The sequence below is a fragment of the Pongo pygmaeus genome, chromosome 17 (assembly GCF_028885625.2).
Source record: "Pongo pygmaeus isolate AG05252 chromosome 17, NHGRI_mPonPyg2-v2.0_pri, whole genome shotgun sequence".
NCBI classification, from domain to species: domain Eukaryota; kingdom Metazoa; phylum Chordata; class Mammalia; order Primates; family Hominidae; genus Pongo; species Pongo pygmaeus.
Window position 1 is genome coordinate 64,744,886 of NC_072390.2, and position 20,648 is coordinate 64,765,533.

General features: G+C 45.4%; 1 protein-coding gene across 3 annotated transcripts in view; it reads right to left on the reverse strand.

The window, feature by feature from the left end:
* MYO5B (myosin VB) overlaps positions 1-20,648 on the reverse strand; it is a 367,801-nt gene that overhangs the window by 94,534 nt on the left and 252,619 nt on the right. For all 3 annotated transcript variants that reach the window (XM_054460695.2, XM_054460694.2, XM_063653662.1), the window contains exons 15-17: positions 16,325-16,477; positions 15,339-15,436; positions 8,656-8,742 (exon numbers count right to left, since the gene is read on the reverse strand). In XM_054460695.2, coding sequence (XP_054316670.2) covers positions 8,656-8,742; positions 15,339-15,436; positions 16,325-16,477 — 338 coding nt within the window. The remainder of the gene's footprint in view (positions 1-8,655; positions 8,743-15,338; positions 15,437-16,324; positions 16,478-20,648) is intronic.

Sequence of the window (20,648 nt, forward strand, 5' to 3'; positions counted from 1 at the left end):
CAGTCCAAAGGAACGAAGACAGATCTCAGGCAAAAGAGTCAGACCCAAAGGCTGTGAGATCCTGAGGTAATGACTCATATCATTCCAAAATCAGTTCTGTATTATTCTTCCTCTGTGGGATGTTTAATAGCAAGGGAAGTAACTGTGCATCTGTTTTAAATTCAACCATGATTAAATAGGGAGAGGAAGCAGGCCACTTCTAAAGCTTCCCTCTAGTTCTCCAATCTTATGCTATTTACTCTTTACAGGATTGGGGAGAAGAAAGTTGAGGAAGAAGTGGAAGTCTTTTCAGAAAGCGCCACTTTTATGAAGTGAAGGTGGGAGGATGTGGAGGAGAACTCAAGTTCATGCAGAGTTTTGTGTTTTTTGTTTTTTTTTTTAATATCAACATTGTACATTTAAGTAGTCCCCCCGCCACACACACACTTTTCGGGGTAAGCAGTATTTGCTTCACAATTTCTCCAGGACACAAAGCTGCTGACTCTCTGGAGAGGGAGACAGATGACTGCACAGGCACAAGACCCAGGAGCTGGGTGGCGGGTGGACAAGCCTCTCTTCCTGGGCAGTGAATTTATCACAGGGCTTTATGTGCATAACAATGGACATATTTCTTAGCCACTGCACAGCATTTCAAATTGAGTGACACATTTTCATTTTAAATCAAACTCACAGAGAGCCATAATTCTCAGGGAGGATAAAAATAGACCGGTATAGGGAAGCCCGAGGGCAGGCTAAGGGAATACCCAGCAGCCACTGCTGTCCTGCAATGCTGCATTCCTGCTCTCTGGCTTGGCGAATTTTGGTGGTAACCGGCATGTATTAATTTGGGGAAGGGGGGTAAGAATTCTTCTTCCAGGGCGTCGGTAGGCTGGACACAGGAACTCTGCTGAAAAAGCCCTGTGCTCGGGCTCTTGGGAGCAGCCCTGTGGATAATTCATCACAGGCTTCTGCAGTCCTGGGATGACACATTTTCTTTTCCTTTGCCATCTCCCTCACTTTGGCTGCTTCCACACAAGAACTGTTGGAGATGGCATAAATTGTAAGAACTGTTGGAGATGGCATAAATTGTAATTCCCTTAATCAAAGAGCGCCATTGAAGTTTCTTTTGGAAACAGCTGTGCAAAGTTGTATAGTTACTTGACAAGCTAATATGAGCTGAATCACTTCGCTGTGTTGAGTTTTCAGCAGCCAAAGAGCTGAATTTTTGTAGAAAACTCCCAATTTATCCAGCACCCAACTGAGGTCCCTCTGGTCCCATGAAGGTCTCCTAAAGTCACAACAAAATAACTGCTCAACTCCACACTGAAGCTAGCACACATTACACTTGTATATTTCCTTCAGTAGCTAACACCTTGTTGGGCACACAGTATCCACTAAACCTCACTTGCTTTATCCCCAGATACAGTAGGCATATACCAATCTCCTGGATTAAGCAGTTAGGTAGCATCATTATTTTAATCAGTGACATCACTCCAAATGGTTACCATGGTTGGCAGATGGAAAAGATTAAGCAACGGTGCTGAGTCAAAATATTACAGGTGTAATAGCTTCCTGTGCTCTCACTGCTCATCCTCAAAGTCAATGCCATCCTACACGCTGTGGCTTGGTTGTGGTGAGAGGAAAAGGATTAGGCTCTGGATTAAATGGTGAGGATGATTCGACTGCAGCTCAATACAGTACTAACAAAAGTGACACAAAACACAGTGCCTCTTTGCAAAGTTAACATTTCAAATAGCAGTTTGGGGAGGGAATCCTCTCTTTGACCCTTTAGCAAAACCTGCTAAGATGGCAAATGCCAGGAGGATAAGGAAGGCAGCATTCTAGATCTAAGTCCACACATTTAATTCACAGAATTACAGAACAGTTCCTGTGATACCAGAAATACAGTCATTCCTTCCTTCCCTACAATTTCCACAATACCTTTAATTACAAAAAGAAATGGTACAAATACCCTTGTAAGTATCTGCTAGAAAAAAGTCCAAAACAATCAGAATAGCAGTAAAAGACAGCTATCAGCTGCCCCTTAAGAGGCCAGGGGTTGTGGGCATCTTGACTCTGCTGGCAGCTCTGATTCGCAGCAAGGTGGAATGAACAGGAGGAGAATCCATTTTCCACATGGGTCTAAAGACTTTGGGGAAATGCATTCTTTTAGCTGCTAAAAATGAGGTTGCCTGGATGAGGCAAAATCACACCTGGTCTCCCAGCATGCTACAACTAGGGGTGTAAGCAGTAGGAACAGGGCAGTGAGTGGCCAGAGAAGCCCTCTGCAACTTACTGTGCCTCCTAGCACCAGACATCATGTTGCTCCCTGGCAGGCAGTCTCTCCACCCTTCAAGGCCCAGCTCAAGTCTCAACTCCTCAGTGAAGTTGCAGCTCCTCCTGCACTTGCACTACAACCTTGCATCTGGTTATATGTTGCTCTGTTTCAATCTCATATCACTTCCCTGAGACTGTGAGTTCCTACTGGGCAGGTCCCATGACTTGCATCTTTCATTCCCTCCCAGGAAGCAGCACAGGGCTAGATGCTCGGTGCAGGATGAGATGTGGAAGAGAAAGATTCCCAGGAGAGAAGGAAACCACAAAGGCCAAAAACTGTTCTCATTCTACATAGAGCCCATGTAAGCCCCTAGAAGCAAAACCCTCTCCCCACTGGCTTCCCCCTCTAAAACAGACCATTTTGCATGGAGAAAGCAAGACCAGTAGGAGTGTGGGTGACACACACTGTCACTCTGATTTCACACAGCGAGGCTTCAAGCTAGCTCAGCCAATGAATCAAGGTGGCAGAGATGTGTATAGACCTCTGCCTGAGCATGGTCTATGGTTAACCACGTCAGATCCATGGACTTCTAGCTCCTCCCTAACGTTCTCCAAGGAGAAACCCTTGAAGCAACATCCTGTGTAGTCTGTTGTTCTATTATTGGACAATTCATTCTGTTAAAAAGTTCTTTGTGAATTCGGTGGCACCTTATATACTGAGAGGGGTCCCAGAGGTTCCACCTGCCTTAGAATATCTCATTGTCACATGCTTCCCTTGTTTCTTCTCCCCTGCTTGACATGGTCCTAATGTTCACACCTCCTACCTGACAAGTCCTCCATGAGCACCTTGGGTCTCTCTGCTCACCTCCAGACCTCTGCACTGTACAGCACAGGATGGTTGTGAGGACCTGCAATCCCGAAGTTTCTTGTACAGTGATCCTCAACAGTTTAACATGGGACATTCAGCTCCAGTCTGTTTTGACAGACTTCTTTACATGTTTTTTAAACTGAGCTTTCTAATTGCTTGAAGAGGTCTGGGAATTTCAGAATGCTCTTTTCAGGTGGCCACACATGTTGGGATTTCACAAAAATACCACCAGAAAGTTCTGAGATAGACACATTCTACCCAGATAGTTACACCCATAGGGATGTAGCTTCTTGCTCATATCCCAGTAAGTAATAAATATCTTACTAAATGCTCAAGTGTCCAGTGCTGGCTGAGAACTCTAGATACATTACCTAATTCCTGACAACAACCTACCAAGTGAGTATGATCATTCTCTTTAAGGATAAGGAAACCTAGGTTCATTGAGATTAATTTACTTCCCCAAGATCACCCAGCCAAGAAGTGTGGGAGTCAATACTTGAATCCAGGCCTGACTCCAACGTCCAAGAATTCAACTACCAGGCTCTTTCAGCTTTCTGGCAGGCCACAGCTCTGCAGTCTGGACTCCCACAAGCTGGAAACAGGAGGGAGTTTTGCACTGTCTCAGGTTTGGAGGCAGCCCCAGAGGGCAGTCTCTTAGGATCCTGCTTCACCTCTTCCTCCTCTGATAAACCTTTGCTGGGATGGTAACACTTCCTGCACACGAGCAGTAAGATGCTTGGCAGCAGCAACAACATAGCTTGGGGCAGAGGAATGGCAGGTCTAGGCCTAACTCAACCACCAACCAGGTTGGTAATCTTGAGCAGCTCCCTTCCTTGTCTGTGTCTCACTTGTAAACATGCGCTTTACATCCTGATGCACCCATCCCTATAGATAACACTGAACTATGACCATGCCACAATGTCCTTTCTCCCACAAATTGCCCTCTCCCATTTTCCACCACAAGTTATTTCATGAAAAAAACAAAAACAGTATATTGGTCACAACTGTAAAACAAAAATAAAATTCTAAAGCCCCAAGTATCTGAATTGATCCCTCCTCGCAGCCAAGGGCATTCCAAAGTTAACCTGAAACACTAGTTCAGGCCATGCTGGGAATGGGGAGCTGGGCATGCCTCATTATACCCTCCTCCCTTTGGAATTACTAATAGAACAGACTCTAAATCTGATAAGAAACGTTTATAATCTATTCTCTCTGAAGCCTGATACCTGGAGAGTTCATCTGCATGATAAAACCTTGGTCTCCACCACCCTTTATCATAACCCAGACGGTCCTTTCTACTGATAATATCTCAACCAACTGCCAATCAGAAAATCTTTGAATATGCCTGTGACCTGGAAGCCCCCACCTTCCGGCTATCCCACTTGTCTGAACCAAACCATTGTATATCTTACATGTGCTGAGTGATGTTTTATGTCTCTCTAAAATGTATCAAACCAAGTTGTAGCCTGACCACCTTGGACACATGTTCTCAGGATCTCCTGAGGGCTGTGTCATGGGCCATTGGTCACTCATATTTGGCTCAGAAGAAATCTCTTCAAATATTCTATAGTTTGACTCTTTTCATTGACACAACCCATTGAATTGATATCCTAACCCATAAATGGGTTGCAGTGCACAGTTCTGAGAAACAGTGGATAAGAAAATGTTTTCTGTAGGTGTATCCTCTCCTGGAAGCCTGGCAGATACAAGAGCCAGGAGCAGGAGTGCAGCCAGCTGCCCATGGAAGATGGTTGGAAAACAAGTAGCTCCGCAGCTCCCTAAGGTCCTCTTCTTGTTCTTAAATTGGATGAAGATATGTCTGATCTGAACCCTGGGCTTGTAAGCAGGCACTGAAAGGCAGTCTAATTTGTCAGACTAGTGGCTTGAACTCAAAACTGAACTACTGCACCCGTTGCCTGAGCCCCATCCCCTCCATCAAAAGGCCGATGTAGGAGACTGCAGGGCAGACTGGGAAAAGGAGTGCCAGGCCTTCATCTAAGGTGACAAGCTTGGCCCACCTCATTAACAGAGTTGTTAGCTATTTGTGTTCAGAACCTAAGGTCAAAAAATCGGACGCAGCCCCAGGACACTGTCTGTCCTTTTTTCTAAGAAGTGACAGATGTGGTTGAAAAGAAAATAACAACAGCCTTCAACCTAGCTAGAGCAGTTCATCCTGAACAATGCTGGGACCCGCTGGGTTTTGAAAAGCTGCCCGGGTGTTGCAGATTACTGACAGCTCTTGTACTTTCCAGGTCAAATGTAAATTCCTAATTCCATCAGCAGCTTCCTTCTCAGGCCAAACATTTAGGAATTGTTTGTGGTTAAGTTGTTTATGGGAAATTAACCACTGCATACGAAATGGTTCCTCTACTACAGTGGGAAAGTGCCAGGTGGAGAGAAGACAGGGAGGAGGGGAGGCCCATATCACATCTCTTCATTCCCACTTCTGGTTCCTTCCACCTTCTGATACGAGCGAGTTGTTAGGAGAGAGGGTCCCAGTGGGACAGGCTCTGGGCTGCTACACTGTTCAGCTCAGCTCCAATTAACGGCAGATGTTTGGTCTACATGACGCTGGTAGGCAGTGTGATTTCACAAGAGCTAGTGGGGTCACCAGCCACCCTTCACCCCTATTTCAGGCAAGTGTCCAGAGGGGATCCAATGTTGGCATAGCTCCAACAAGCTCTGGACTGGTTCAGTGGCTTATCCGCAAGGCAAATCAGAGCATGATAGTTATTTTTTAACTCAAAGAAACTTTATTTTTCCACCACAGATTTCATTCTATATTTAAAAGTTAAAGGAATCTATTGAGGAATGAATGGATAAGCAAAATGGGGTATATCCGTACAATGGAATATTATTACTCAGCCTTAACAAGGAAGAAAAGTTTTGACACATGCTTCAACACGGATGAAGCTTGAAGGTATACTAACTGAAATAAGCCACTCACAAAAGGGCAAATACTGTATTATTCCAATTACATGAGGTTCCTGGAATCACCGGATTTACAGAAAGTACAAAGGTGGCTGCTAGGGACTGGGGGAGAGAGAATAGGGAAATATTGTTAATGCCGCAGTTTCAGTTTTGCAAAATGAAAAGAGTTCTAGAGATGGATGATGGTGATGGTAGCACAAAAAAAGGAATGTACTTAATACCACTAAACTGTACACTTAAAAGTGGCTAAGATGGTAACCAAGGAGGTGAAAGACCTCTTTCAAGGAAAACAACAAAACGTTGCTGAAAGAAATCATAGATGACACAAACAAATGGAAACACATCCCATGCTCATGGATGGGTAGAATCAATATTGTGAAAATGACCATACTGCCAAAAGCAATCTACAAATTCAATGCAATTCCCATCAGAATACTACCATATTTCTTCACAGAACTAAAAAAAAAAAAAAATCCTAAAATTCATATGGAACCAAAAAAGAGCCTGCATTGCCGAAGCAAGACTAGAAAAAAAGAAAAAAAAAAAAAAAAAACAAATCTGGAGACAATACATTACCCAACTTCAAACTGTACTGTAAGGCCATAGTCACCAAAACAGCATGATATTGGCATAAAAACGGGCATATAGACCAATGGAACAGAACTGAGAACCCAGAAATAAGGCCAAATACTGACAGTCAACTGATCTTTGACAAAGCAAAAACAAAAAGTGGGGAAAGGACACTCTATTCGATAAATGGGGCTGGGATAATTGGCTAGCCACATGTAGAAATATGAAACTGGATCCTCATCTCTTACTCTATACAAAAATCAACTCAAGATGGATCAAAGACTTAAATCTAAGACCTGAAACCATAAAAACTCTAGAAGGTAACATTGGGAAAACCCTTATAGACATTGGCTTAGGCAATGACTTCATGACCAAGAACCCAAAAGCAAACACAACGAAAACAAAGATAAATAGATGGGACTTAAACTAAAAAACTTCTGCACAGCAAAATAAATAATCACCAGAGTAAACAGACAACCCACGGAGTGGGAGAAAATCTTTGCAATCTATACATCCAACAAAGGACGAATGTCCAGAATCTACAAGGAACTCAAAGTAGCAAGAAAAAAAAACAATCCTGTCAAAAAGTGGGCTAAGGACATGAGAAAACAATTCCCAAAAGAAGATATACAAATGGCTAACAAACATGTGGAAAAATGCTCGACATCACTAATTATCACGGAAATGCAAATCAAAACCACAAGGGGATACCACCTTACTCCTGCAAGAATGGCCATAACTGAAAAATCACAAAATAGATGTTGGCATGGATGTGGTGAAAAGGGAATGTTTTTACACTGCTGGTGGGAATGTAAACTAGAACAACTGCTATGGAAAACTGTGGATATTCCTTAAAGAACTAAGGGTAGATCTACCATTTTGGCCGGGCATGGAGGCTCACGCCTGTCATCCCAGCACTTTGGGAAGCTGAGGCAAGTGGATCACCTGAGGTCAGGAGTTTGAGGCTAGCCTGGCCAGCATGGTAAAACTCTGTCTTTACTAAAAATACAAAAATTAGCTGGATGTGGTGGTGCACATCTGTAGTCCCAGCTACACAGGAGGCTAAGGCAGAAGAATCACTTGAACACAGGAGGAAGAGGTTGCAGTGAGCCCAGATCATGCCACTGCACTCCCACTATTGGGTATCTACCCAGAGGAAAAGAAGTCGTTGTATGAAAAAGACACTGGCACACGCATGTTTATAGTAGCAGAATTTGCAATTGCAAAAATATGGAACCAGCCCACATGCCCAGTCAATGAGTGGATAAAGAAAATGTGGTATGTATATATGAAGTACTACTCAGCCATAAAAAGGAACAAAATAATGGCATTCACAGCAACCTGGATGGAGTTAGAGACCATTATTCTAAGTGAAGTAACTCAGGAATGGAAAACAAAACATTGTACATTCTCACTCATAAGTGGGAGCTAAGCTATGAGGACGCAAAGGCATAAGAACGATACAATGGACTTTGAGGACTTGGGGGAAAGGGGAGTGATGGTGAGGGATAAAAGACTACACATTGGGTACAGTGTATACTGCTTGGGTGATGGGTGCACCAAAATCTCAGAAATCACCACTGAAGAACTTATTCATGTAACCAAACACCACTTGTTCCCCCAAAAAACCTATTGAAAAAATTTAAAAAGTAGTTAAGATGGTAAATACGTATATTTTCCCACTGTTAGAAAGGGTGGGGGAATGGTAAAGGGGACAACGTAGGAATTGAGAGAAGGGGAAATCCTCTTTGCAACTCTAGCTAGCTCATCACTTAGACCAACACCAAAAATCTGAAATCTGAAAAGGACTTTAGAGAAAAGCAGCCAGGAGGATGTGACTGCTAACCTTCTCAATTGTTCAGGCTAATGTGAGTCTCGTTTCCATCAGCATCCTGCTTGGGCCTCAGTGTTTGGGAACTGTTTTGAAGGATCTGTTTCTGGCTGACAGTACACAAGAGGGCTCCCTGGGGAACCAAACTCTGGCTGCTCTAGGGCAGCCCCAGGAGGCAGCTGGCGGGCACGTTAGTTACCTGGATGGGTAGCCAGCTGCACTGATTCGAATCGTCTCCAACACCCCACAGGCTCTGAGTTGCTGTACTGCTCTCTTTGGGTCAAAGCTGCCAAAGGAGAAAAAAAAAAAAAGCAAGACAAGAGATGAGTGGCCACATTTGCAAAAAAGAAACAAAAAAGAATCTTTTCCTGCAGCATGTGAAGTACCTGCTGCCACTGAGTTACAGCTCATCAGGCACCCTTGAGCTCAAGTCAGGGATTAGGCATAGACTAAAAGATGCCAATGTGCAGGCACCTGAGCCATCTCAGCATCTTCTGTTCTGTGCCTGAGGCTTTTGTGCACATTCTTATTATCACCTGGGATACCCTTCTTCTTTGCCCACCTGAATCCTCCCCACCCTCCAAGACTCATCATTCCTGCTCCTCTCCAGAGCCTACTCTTACTGTTTTTATCCACATGGGCATGCATCTTCACCCACTGTCCCAAGCATATACGCTTAGCACCATTATTTGGCTCAAGCATTAAAAGGATGAGTTTTAGACTAGGCAGATCTGGGTTTCGATCACGACATGGTCACTTACCAGCTGGGTGTCTACTTTGGGGCAAGTCACTTCATGTCCCCTTGGGCCTCAGTACCCTCATCCATATAATGGGGGAAAACAGCAGTACCTATTTTATCAGGTTAGTGTGAAGCTTAAATGTAATGGTCCCTGAAAGCAGGTGGAACCGTGCCTAGCACTGCATAGGGCACATACGTTGTGTATGTTGTTAGCTATGATCGCAACAGCTGTTCAGTTAAGAATCATGTAGATAAACTTCATTTACATTATTACAGATTACTTTCCAGTCTTCAGAGATATGTGCACCATTTTCAACCACTCACATGTCCTACAAAGCTAAGGCTAGCACTCAAAACCCAGTACATTTTTAAACATATATTGAGTATGGCACTGTAGAATAAAAAGCCAGATGCTGTGTGAGCTTTCTGAGTATCCCCACTTAAAGAGGAAAGCTTATACAAGACAGTACATAACAAACATGGTGAAAATGTCAAAAGAAGCCAGAGAGCAATTGTCTGAGGTTGTTAAACACAAATCATAAAAACTAATAAGAAGGGCCAGATGCAGTGGCTCATGCCTGTAATCCCAGTACTTTGGGAGGCCGAGGTGGGTGGATCATGAGGTCAGGAGATTGAGGCCATCCTGGCAAACACGGTGAAACCCCGTCTCTACTAAAAATATAAAAAATCAGCTGGGCGTGGTGGCGGGCGCCTGTAGTCCCAGCTACTTGGGAGGCTGAGGCAGGAGAATGGCGTGAACCTGGGAGGTGGAAGTTGCAGTGAGCCGGGATTGCGCCACTGCATTGCAGCCTGGGTGACAGAGCGAGACTCCGTCTCAAAAAAAATAAAAATAAAAACACTAGTAAGAAAAAAAAAACAAGGCAGAGAGCAAGATATCACCATTGTCTACGGTAAGCAGGGAGTCTTCATAGAGAAAGAATTAAGGCAACCTAGAATTAATCACTATTTTTAATTTGCTAAGATTACTGCCCCACTCCATGAGAAGGGATGAAGAACAAATGCTCCCTTTCCTTCTGACTGTCCTGCAGCTCAGCTGAAGCCAAGAGTTATGCTTCCTTTCCTCCTTTCACTCTGGGACACAGTGCTTGATAGATAGTGCCTGGGCTCAGTGGGCACTTGGCACTGGAAAACAGTGGGCATTTTCCAAGCAACTGATGACTGCAAGATGCCACCTCACCCCAGGCAACACTCCATGTTGCACATCAGCCCTGGGTCTCATCCCGTGAGACACCCACACTCTCCCCTCCAGGCTGTGCTCACTGGGGCTTCATTGCTTCCCTCTGCCCTCCCGAGCCCCACCTTTTTCCACACCCAGCTTCTCCATAAAATCTTCCCAACTCCTCCAGCTCCAACAGTCCATGGCACTGAGCATGTGAGGCACAATGGAACATTGATTTACACAGCTCTGAACAAAACAGTTCCTTCAGAAGACTTCATCTTTCTAACTTGAGTAAAAGCCCCTTAGTGCGAGGGTCTCACAGGACAGCAGGGAGTATGTGCTGAGCACCTCACTGCCTGCCCACCCTCTCACTCCAATGCCCCCTGTGGTTGCTCTGCCACAAGAGGAAACACAGTTCCAGGATCCAAGGGGGTCTTCATCACCAGGGGTGGCAATGACCAGTCATAAGCAGCTGTTAGGCTGCCCATGACTGCGAGTGATCAGAAGCCTTCGGGCTGCGGGCTCCCCTGCTCACATGCTCTCACTGCTAAAGCTGTCAGCCAGGCCCTGCATCATGAAGGCAGAGCGGACACCCCAGTGCTTTGGAAAAGGCATCCTGTGGTCTGTAGACCACCTCCCCAGGCACTCTGCCCCTGCCCACAGCAGCCGTGTTCCCCAGGCCAGCCACCGGCTTCTTTCCTCTGCTCAGCATGACCACAGGGTCAAGTTCAGCCCATTGTACACATCGGGGATGGCAGCGTGTTCAGGAGCATCTGGGACCCTTAGGTCCCACGTGGGCTACAGGCCCAGCTGGGGGTCCCTTCTTCTTCCAGGACCTCCTACTGTTTCCTCATAGTACTAATAAAATGAGCAGCAGCTCACTGAGAACGCCGTCATTCCTTAAAAGTACTGCTTCTCCTCCCCATCTGTCCCCTCCCTCTCTGTTCTGGTATCCCCACATCATGCTTCCTGACCTCTGGCATCCCAGTTTTGTCCTGTTGAAGGGCCAGGCAATGGCTCACTGAGTGTTGGTCCCCTCCCTTCACACAGCACAGCATGAGTTTTTGAGGGTAGGGTTGGGGACATCGGTTTTCTCTTAGAGTCTCCACACATCGTGCCTGGAGCTGGTCCCCAGAAGGCACCTGGCACAGAGTTTCTGAACTCAGCCTTAACATTCTTCCCTCTTTATGACCAGCTCAGCAAATCCCCTCCCTTTGCCACACCTGTTCTGTCCTCCTGTGAAGGCAACACTGCTTTCCCCTGTGGTCTGGGGCAAAGAACTCAGTGTGGCCTCCGCTCTGCCACTAACAGGTAGTGTTACTTTGGGCAAGACACAATCTCTCTGTACCTCACTTTCCTCATTTACTCAATGAGAGCTCAACATATCTGCCCAACTATAAAGCAGTGGTGGCTGTAATGACTATGTTACAAAAAAAAAAAAAAAAAAAAAAAAAAAAAAAAAAAGAAGAAGAATGCTTTTAGAAAAAGCTAACAGACACTATACAAAGAAGATATTGCCATCATCTTTCCCTATTCACATACCCCAAGGGGATGTGTGAGGCCAGCTGGTCTCCTGTACTTCCTCTCCCCAACAGTAAAGAAAACCCACCGTCAAATGCATCTCTCAATCCGCCTCACTGCATTCACTATTAGATGACTAGGAATGGAAAACCAGCCCTCCTTCTATTAAATCTTGGAGGACCATAGCAAGGACAATTAACATAGAAAAATCATCAAAGATATAGAAGGTCACAGTGCTGAAACTGAAGTTCATGCTTTCCTCTCCCAATAGGATTAACAGACCCTGGAGCCTGCTGGATGCAAAAAGAGGATCCCACTGTGTTAGAACCGAGCCCTACCTCCACAATCGCCCACCATGGAACTGATTTCTCCATGGGCTGCAAGCTCCCTACCTGCTTCCCCAGGCTCAGCAGCATCCTGCAGTCACATCTCAGAACTCTGAGACTCTGAGACCTGGGCTGGCCTTCGGAAAACCAGTGACCAGGTCCTCCACGAAGCGTTCCCACCCCAGGCCACTACTGCTCTGGATACTTCATCTCTCTCTTGCCTCTGCCCTGTCAGCACTTTCACAGAACCACTGACAGCCACTTCTGTGGCATTGCCAGTTGCTTGTGACAGACAATTCCTTAAGCATGGGGGACATGTCTTATTGTCATTCTACCTGTCCTAGCCCAGTGCCTAGTAAGAGGTATGATAAATGTTTCTTGAATGAAGAAAGCACAGGAAAAAGACTTTTGTATAGGTCATGCTATCAAAGCATTTAATGTGGGACAGGAGTTCTCAACTGGAGGCAATTTTGTCCCCAAGGGAACATTTGGCAATGTCTAAAAACATTTTTAGCTGTCACAATGGTGGGATGCTTGTAGCATCTAGTGGGTAGAGGCCAAGGATGTTTCTCGACATCCTATGATGCACAGGACAGCACCCCTTGCCCCAGCAAAGAATTTTTTGACTCAATATGTCAGTGCTGCTGCGGCTGAGCAACTCCGATTACAGGAAATGGGTGGAGAGACACAGAAACTTCCTTCTAGGATGACATAACTAATAACTGTAATCATATAAATTTTTATACTCTCATGAATAATTCCTATTCAGATTCTTTCATCAGGATATTTATATTTTTTTGAAAGACAGTCTTCCTCTGTCACCCAGACTGGAGTGCAGTGACACAATCATAGCTCACTGCAGCCTCAAACTCCTGGGCTCAAGCAATTCTCCCGCCTCAGCCTCTGGAGTAGCTGGGACTATAGGCATGCACCACCATGCCCAGCTAATTTTAAAATTTTTTGTAGAGGTTGGGTCTCGCTATATTGCCCAGGCTGCTCTCAAACTCCTTGCCTCAAGTGATCCTCCTGCCTTGGCCTCTCAAAGCACTGCCATTACAGGCATGAGCCACCACACCAGGCCCTCACCAGAATTAACAGGTAAGGAAATGAGACACAGAGAGCAAAAGACTAGCTTGCGACGGGCCAAATCAGCAGTGAGCTCAAACTAGAATCCAGGTATCATGACACGGTCAGTATTCCTCCCACCTTTTCTTTGTATTGGGAGGAAGATTTTGGTTCTGAAGGTAAGGGAGTGTCTTAGAAAAGTGGGACCTCAGGACTAGAAAGTCCCCAGTGTCTTCTCTCATTTAAGAGGGGAGACCCAGCAGAGTATCTGTCCCACAGCAGGGCCACACTCTGATGAGGGAAGGGCCCAAGGCCACAGCTGGTCTGGCCCAGCTGGTATACAGCCCTCATCTCCTCTTCCCTGAGCCCTGCACAGCACTCTGCCCTCCACACAGAATCTGAGTCTTTCACACACACTACACTTCTAACAGCCTCTTCTCTTTTGGAGTCAGCCGGTAAACAGAAGCCACCCAGGGGGAATTCCTAAGCATGTCTCAGAGATTTGGAGGAAGGGAAGAGCGAGCAAGCAGCACAGTGCAAAGAAAACTGATAACATTCTGTCTCCTTAACCTTTTCCACACAGAGCCCATCTGAATGGAAGCCAAGCTTTATTACATGACAGGAGTGTAGAAGGCAGTTCAGATATTCAGTCTGAGAGTCAAAATTGTCAAAGTACGTAAGTTATTTCACAGAAAGAAATTATACTAGGCCCGAAACAGAAATCATGGGGGAGGAAAGATGGGAATAAGGTGCTTAAAAAATTTAAAAATACACCTCCTCTGGCCAGACGGAGCAGCATGTGTGAAGGCCCAGAGCAGAAGAGACTGCAGAGCTGAGTGAGAGGATGTTTTTTTAAAGGTTTAAGGTAGTATTTCAGGCAAGAAAAGAGGATCTGGAACAAGGTGAATAAGGAAGAGAAAAGGGAGACCAGGGTGAGGAACTTGCATGGAGACTTCATGGGACTTTGACATCAGTTAGACACTGGGAAGTGAAGGAGACGGAAGAATCAAGGGTTAAACCATGCTGTATGGTGGCCACTAGCATCTCAGGGTATCCAAAATAAATTAAAATGAAATAAAATTCAGAATTCAGTTCCTCACTCACACTAGACAGGTTTCAAGCACTCGATAGCCGCGTGTGACAAGCGGCTCCCACGCTGGATAAGGCAGATGACAGCACATACCCATCATCACAGGGATTTCCCCTGCACAGCAGGTTAGAGAGACTTCTAGTCTGGGAGATCAGGTCTCGTGGGTGGATGAGATATCAGGAAATGTTATGCCTCTTACTACAACAAAGACCAATTAAAAAGGAACCATTCTTGGGGGGTGGCAGGAGATGAAGAGTGTGGTCTCAGATGTGCTGAGGGCAAGGTGGATAACGAAGCTGTAGTAGGTTTGCACAAACACTTGTCTGGAATTTAGTAGAAACTAAGATGTACAAAGATCATTAAGAGTTCTACAGATTAGGATGAGGTCAGCCACAGGAGCATGGACAGAACCAGAACAAAGTTTCAAGGTCAGGGTAGAAGCAAAAGTTGGATCAGAGTAGGTTCAGGAGTGAGGAAAAGGGGAGCAAATGTGGATAATTCTGGAAGCTTAGCAGCAGAGGGGAATGTGAGAAACAGGACCATGTTCATGTCCTATTGTCCAACACATCATGTGAGGTCTTGATTCTTCAACTCAAGAAAAGCCTTTCCTGACCACTCCAGCAACCTTTCCAAGTCTGAGTTTAACACTTGCTGTGAGATGTACTCATGGCTACATTTAACATTCTCTATTTGATTCAAGCATGCACATTCCTGATCACCATTATAAGCTGCATGGGATCGGGGAATGGCATTTTTTCTCTTGAGACCTCCTGGACAGCAGACAGGTGGTACTCAGCAAGTGTCTGTCAGTCTGTCTGCAGCAAGTAAGATGTCTGGGGAATGTAAGTCCAGTTGGTCATCATGCTGAAGGCCACAGACCCCCAGGCAAGGCCTGGCCCACCCTGTTCCACCTGAACCTCTAAGGCTGGGCTGGACAGGCTAATGCCCAGCAGGCACTTACTGAAAGGGTAGCTTCTCATCGTTGGGCTTGATGCAGCGGACGTAGTGAGGTGTCGTGGCATTCAGGGTCTCCATGAGCAGATGCAGGGAGGTACGGAACTAGAGAGACAAAAGCCAGTGCTTGGTTATTTTTAACAAGTTGTGGATGTGTGATAAAGAAAAACTCATATATAGGTGGTGGTAGTTATTGTTACTATTATATTACTAATCCAGAAGGATGGAAGAAATTTCAGAGACCTGGGGTAAGATTCCAGCTCTGACACTGCTATCTTGCTGTGACCAAAATCAAGTCCTTCCTATTTAAGGGTTCCTCGAATTACATGGGGGAGAGACTACCCCCTAATGTGCCTAACTCCCAGTGCTGTGGATCAAATAAGATGAAAGGTGGGCAAATACTGTCGGAGAGATTTGGTCACTGTGCACCAGAAGCCTGCTCTTCCTAAACCTGAGGGCCTGGGGCCCTGACCCCGATGCCTGGGCATCCTGGAAATAATTTGTTTTACTAAATGTCCAGAATGGCAAACCCATAGGAATAAATGTTAGGTGGTGGCTGCCAGGGACTTGGCAAGCATTCTCTTCTCTCCAGAGACACAATGGGCAGAACAGCCACAGAGACCCCACAGCACGAGAAGTTGCTTTTAGTCTCCTGATCCACAGCTTCCTTAAGCCTCCTCTCTAACCTATAAATTCCAGGCCCTCTTGCCTCCCACACTAGGTGTCTGTGGCCCTGTGGCACAGCCCCACCACAGGCATTAACATACTTATGGAGGCTATGGTCGGCCCCTTCCCTCCTCCCTCTGTTAGTTCCCTGTGGTGAAGGTTTTGGAGTTTCCTTCTTCTAAGGACAAAGATAGAGCTGGGTGGCTGAGGCTACTGATGTCAAGGCTGCTGTGATGGCTTCCCTCTCACCCTGCCGCCATCCTGCATCTACAGAGAGGCCAGCCCTGCACATGCACCTCGGCCCATAGCTTTTGGTCCAGGGCTGACCTGGTGGCCAACGGTTTTCTTGTGCTCCTTGTTGGAGACTTTCATGGGGGGCCTGGCAGAACGGACGTTGATCTTCGAAAATGACCCCTTCCCAGGGGTGGTGGCAGGAACAGGGTCCTTGTCATCATGAAACAAGTCAGCCACTAGTGGGAACTAGAAACAATCACAGTAAGAATGATGAAAGTGATATCTCCTGCACCTTATATGTTTCCTCTCAAAGCTGCTTTTCAATATATACCTGAGAACGGAAAACACATGTCCACGCCAAAACCCACACACCAATGTGCACAGCAGCGTTACTCCCAAGAGCCACAAGGTGGGAACAACCCAAATATCAACTGATGAATGGACAAGCAAATGTGGTACCTCCATACAATGGATTATTCAACATTATTAATATATTCAATATAAAGAAATGACCTCTTGATCCATGCCACAACATGGACACACCTCAAAAAAATTATACCAAGTGAAAGCAACCAGACACAAGCGACAGTATAGTGTGTGATTCCATTTACATGAAATATCCTGGGAATAGAAAGTAGGTTATTGGTTGCCAGGGGTTGGGGGAGAAAGGGGAAGAGGAAGGGGAAGAAGGGGAAGAAGGGGAAGAAGGGAAGAAGGGAAGAAGGGGAAGAAGGGAAGAAAGGGAGTGCCTGCTAAGGGGGACAGGATTTCTTTTTGGAGTAATAAAAATATTCCCAGACTTATAGTGGTGATGACTGCATAAATTGGTGAACATTCTGAAACCCAGCGAATTGTGTGCTTCAAAAGGGTGAATTTTATAATGTATGAATGACAATTCAATTTTTTAAATGGTAGGAAAAAAGTTGCTTTCCCATACAATCTTACTCAATCTTCAACTACAAAATGGGCAGAACTTCATTTCCTTGTGGTGTGTTAGGAGGTGGCTACACTTTAATACACCTACATTTAAGTTCTATTTTTCTACATTATTGCACCTTGTCAAGTTAACTTTCCTGATACCTGTTTTCTCATCAGAATAGGGATAAGCCTATGCCTGTTATATGGGGTTGTTATGAATACTAAATAAGAGGTTAATATCTTCATCTGTAACAAGGTGAAGATGCAGGCCTTGGATGAGGCGCTGGTGACAGAGTCCCAGCCATCAAGACGTTCAGTCTGACAGGAACACAGTCCTGCCATCATCCCTTGGGGAAGTCAATGCTGCAGCTAGAATAAAGTATTACAAGGCTTTTACCACACTCCTGCAGGGGTCAGGGGAAAAGGAGGGAGGGAAAAGGAACATACAGGCCCCATTTGCTAATCCTGAGCCACTTCCAATCTCAACAGAAGAGAGGCTAAATGCTAGAGCCTCAGATGCTAGGCTCTGCTCCTTCTTACCTACCCTGTGCCCTCTTCCTTTAACCCCCACTTAAATGAATGGCTCCCCTCTCCTGCCATTGTGTCTGAACTCCCTAGTCTAGTGTCTGAGGGCTCCCTGATCAGATCCCACTCACCCCTCTCAGACAATACCTTGCAAAACCATCCAGCTGGTCATGTTGCTGTCTCATAGGCACAATGCTCACTACTCCTGCCTCTATACCTTTGCTTACTGTACTATTCTCACCTGAAATACCCCCACCCCTTTCTCTTCTATACTTATCCTGAGAGGCCCCTCTCTCAAGATTGAGCCCTGCCCCTCCCGTGACCCTCTCCCAAAGCACCCATCACTCCTGTCTGTGTCTCCCACAGGCTCTGTGGTGCCCTGGGACGCCCTCACCCCCCCGAGGTCTGTGTTGAATCCTGAGCTCTACGCTTGCTGAGACTTCCTTTCCTCCCGAGAGCAAGGGCTGAGGAGAGAACTGAATGAGAGAATCCGTGTAAGCATGTAGAAGAGTGCTCAGCATACAGGGCTCAGACATTATCTAGTTTTATTACTTTTACTAAGTAATGTACATGAACACTCTTTCTTTTTTTTCTCTTTTTTTTTTTTTTTTTGAAACAGAGTCTCAACTCTGTTACCAGGCTGGAGTACAGTGGCGCGATCTCGACTCACTGCAAGCTCTGCCTCCCAGGTTCAAGCGATTCTCCTGCCTCAGCGTCCCGAGTAGCTGGGACTACAGGCGTGCACTACCACGTCCAGCTAATTTTTGTATTTTTAGTACAGACGGGGTTTCACCATGTTGGCCAGGATGGTCTCGATCTCTTGACCTCGTGATCCGCTCGCCTCGGCCTTCCAAAGCGCTGGGATTAAAGGTGTGAACCACCATGCCTGGCCTACATGAGTGATCTTTCTAAACCACGTAAGCACAGATGCTTAAGAAAGTTGTATTTTTGATCTGAAGAAACAACATAGAATTTTAGATCTGGAACAAATGTAAAGGTCAACTTTCACCTCCATGTGGCAGGTGAGGATATAGGTGACTGGGGAGAAGGAAACTACCGGAATCCTGCTCCAACCTCTGTTCCCTCCGCCACCAAGCACAATGGTCAGCACCAGCTCTCAAAGGGCTGCTAGTCAGTGGCTGAGCCTGGGCTAGAACCTCGGCCTCTGGATGCCCAGGTCAGAGTTTGTTTCAATACATAAATATAGCCTTGTCATTTAAACCCACAATATCAAGGAAGTAGAAATATAAAAGGGCTTCAGATACAGCCTTGACTTTTGAGGTACTTGCAACAACAATTAAATACATAAGATAACACTTCCATGAAACATTTCTTTAGCTGACATCATCTCCTGAGACTCGTAGGAGATTCAGGCTAAGGCAAACTACCTACTGAAGATGCAGCATCATCTTCACGCATGGCTACAGGTCCCATATAGCAGTGACAGCTCATGTTCTGGTGATGCTCTGCACTGCCGAGACCTTCAATAAATTAAGTTCCAGCCTAATGGAGTATTTACTGGCACCTACAAAGGCTTTCATACCAAGAGAATCATGCCAAGAGCTTGGAAAGAAAGAATCATGTAAGAATAGGTCCAAAATTCACAAAATAATTCACTATTCTAGGTGAATTCAAAAAGTCCTAGAAGCATATCAAAACAAGGCAATGCGTATGAGCTTTTTCACATTACAGTCTACAGTGGGCCCTGGCTCATCTCCCTCCTGCAGTCAGAGATACCTGACAGTACAGAGTCATGGTGTCACATTAACACATTACAGTGTCCAGACAGAGCAGCAAGATGGTACTTGTGGCACACTACAACTGTTCTCAGAACCTGTCAGATTCAGGTGTCTTAGCACACTCAAAGGCAGTTTCTGCAACCTTATTAGGTACCTTTGTGCTGGAGTTCCAGGGTGATATGACGGGGGTTATAAAACACACGATGACCATCCCATTTCCATGGGGCTTCTTGCAACCTGACCTCGCTTAGGGCAGGCATAAGACCATCAGCAACTACCCAGGTCACGTCCAAGGAGAAACTGGAGAGATGCAGACACTTTGCTCAGTGAACCCCCCTCAGTCTGATGACTCTGGTATTTTTCACATATTTAGGCTTCTAGGCCTTTTGGATAAGATCAAGCATAAAACAACTTGTATGAATTCCACGGATCCAAGGGTTTGTTTTCAGCAAGTCTTAAGCCTCACCTTATGCAGGAACACTTCACTATCGCAGTGGATTAGAATGAGTGTGCCCACCTGCACATACATACAAGGTTAACAATACCTAATGCTTAAAACAGCACCTAATGCTGGTGAAAATTATGGGCTAATCTTCTACATCCAGCATTTTAAACTAAAAACATACAAAAAAATTAGTTCCTCTTACCTCATTCTTAGTTATTACAAAGTTCATACATTTCAGTAGTTTCAGTTTTAAGAGTCAAGAGAAATTAACACAAGTCAGTGTTTTGTTTTACACAGCACAGGAGCTAGTCTAATGGGTTATAAAGCAATGAAACAACAGTGTTTCATGTGCACCTACATGCACAACCATGCTGGAATCAACACGTGTCAGTTTCACTTTTCCCTTGCACTCCTCATTTCTCACAGACACACCAACCATTAGAAGCATCCAATTCCCATTTTCCACCAGAGTGACTTGCATGCAAATAAAAGTTGCAGTTCCTTAGTTCCCTGGCCTGGGTTCTAAGTTCAGTCTAAAAGCACCAACCAATGATCTTAAGGCCATCTCTGGTGAGCAGTGCAAGCCCATTCTCACTGCTGGCTATTCTGTGGCTACAATAGGCTGCTGACACCATGATTAGCACTAGAGAATGCCACCATATTTCTGAGCAAAGCACACCTCAAATCCCTGCCTGAGGGCATGGAAGGGATGATCCTATTCACAACATGCAGAGTATAAATAGCTCCATGGAAGGAAATAGAGACAAATCCCTGCTAAGGATACTGATGA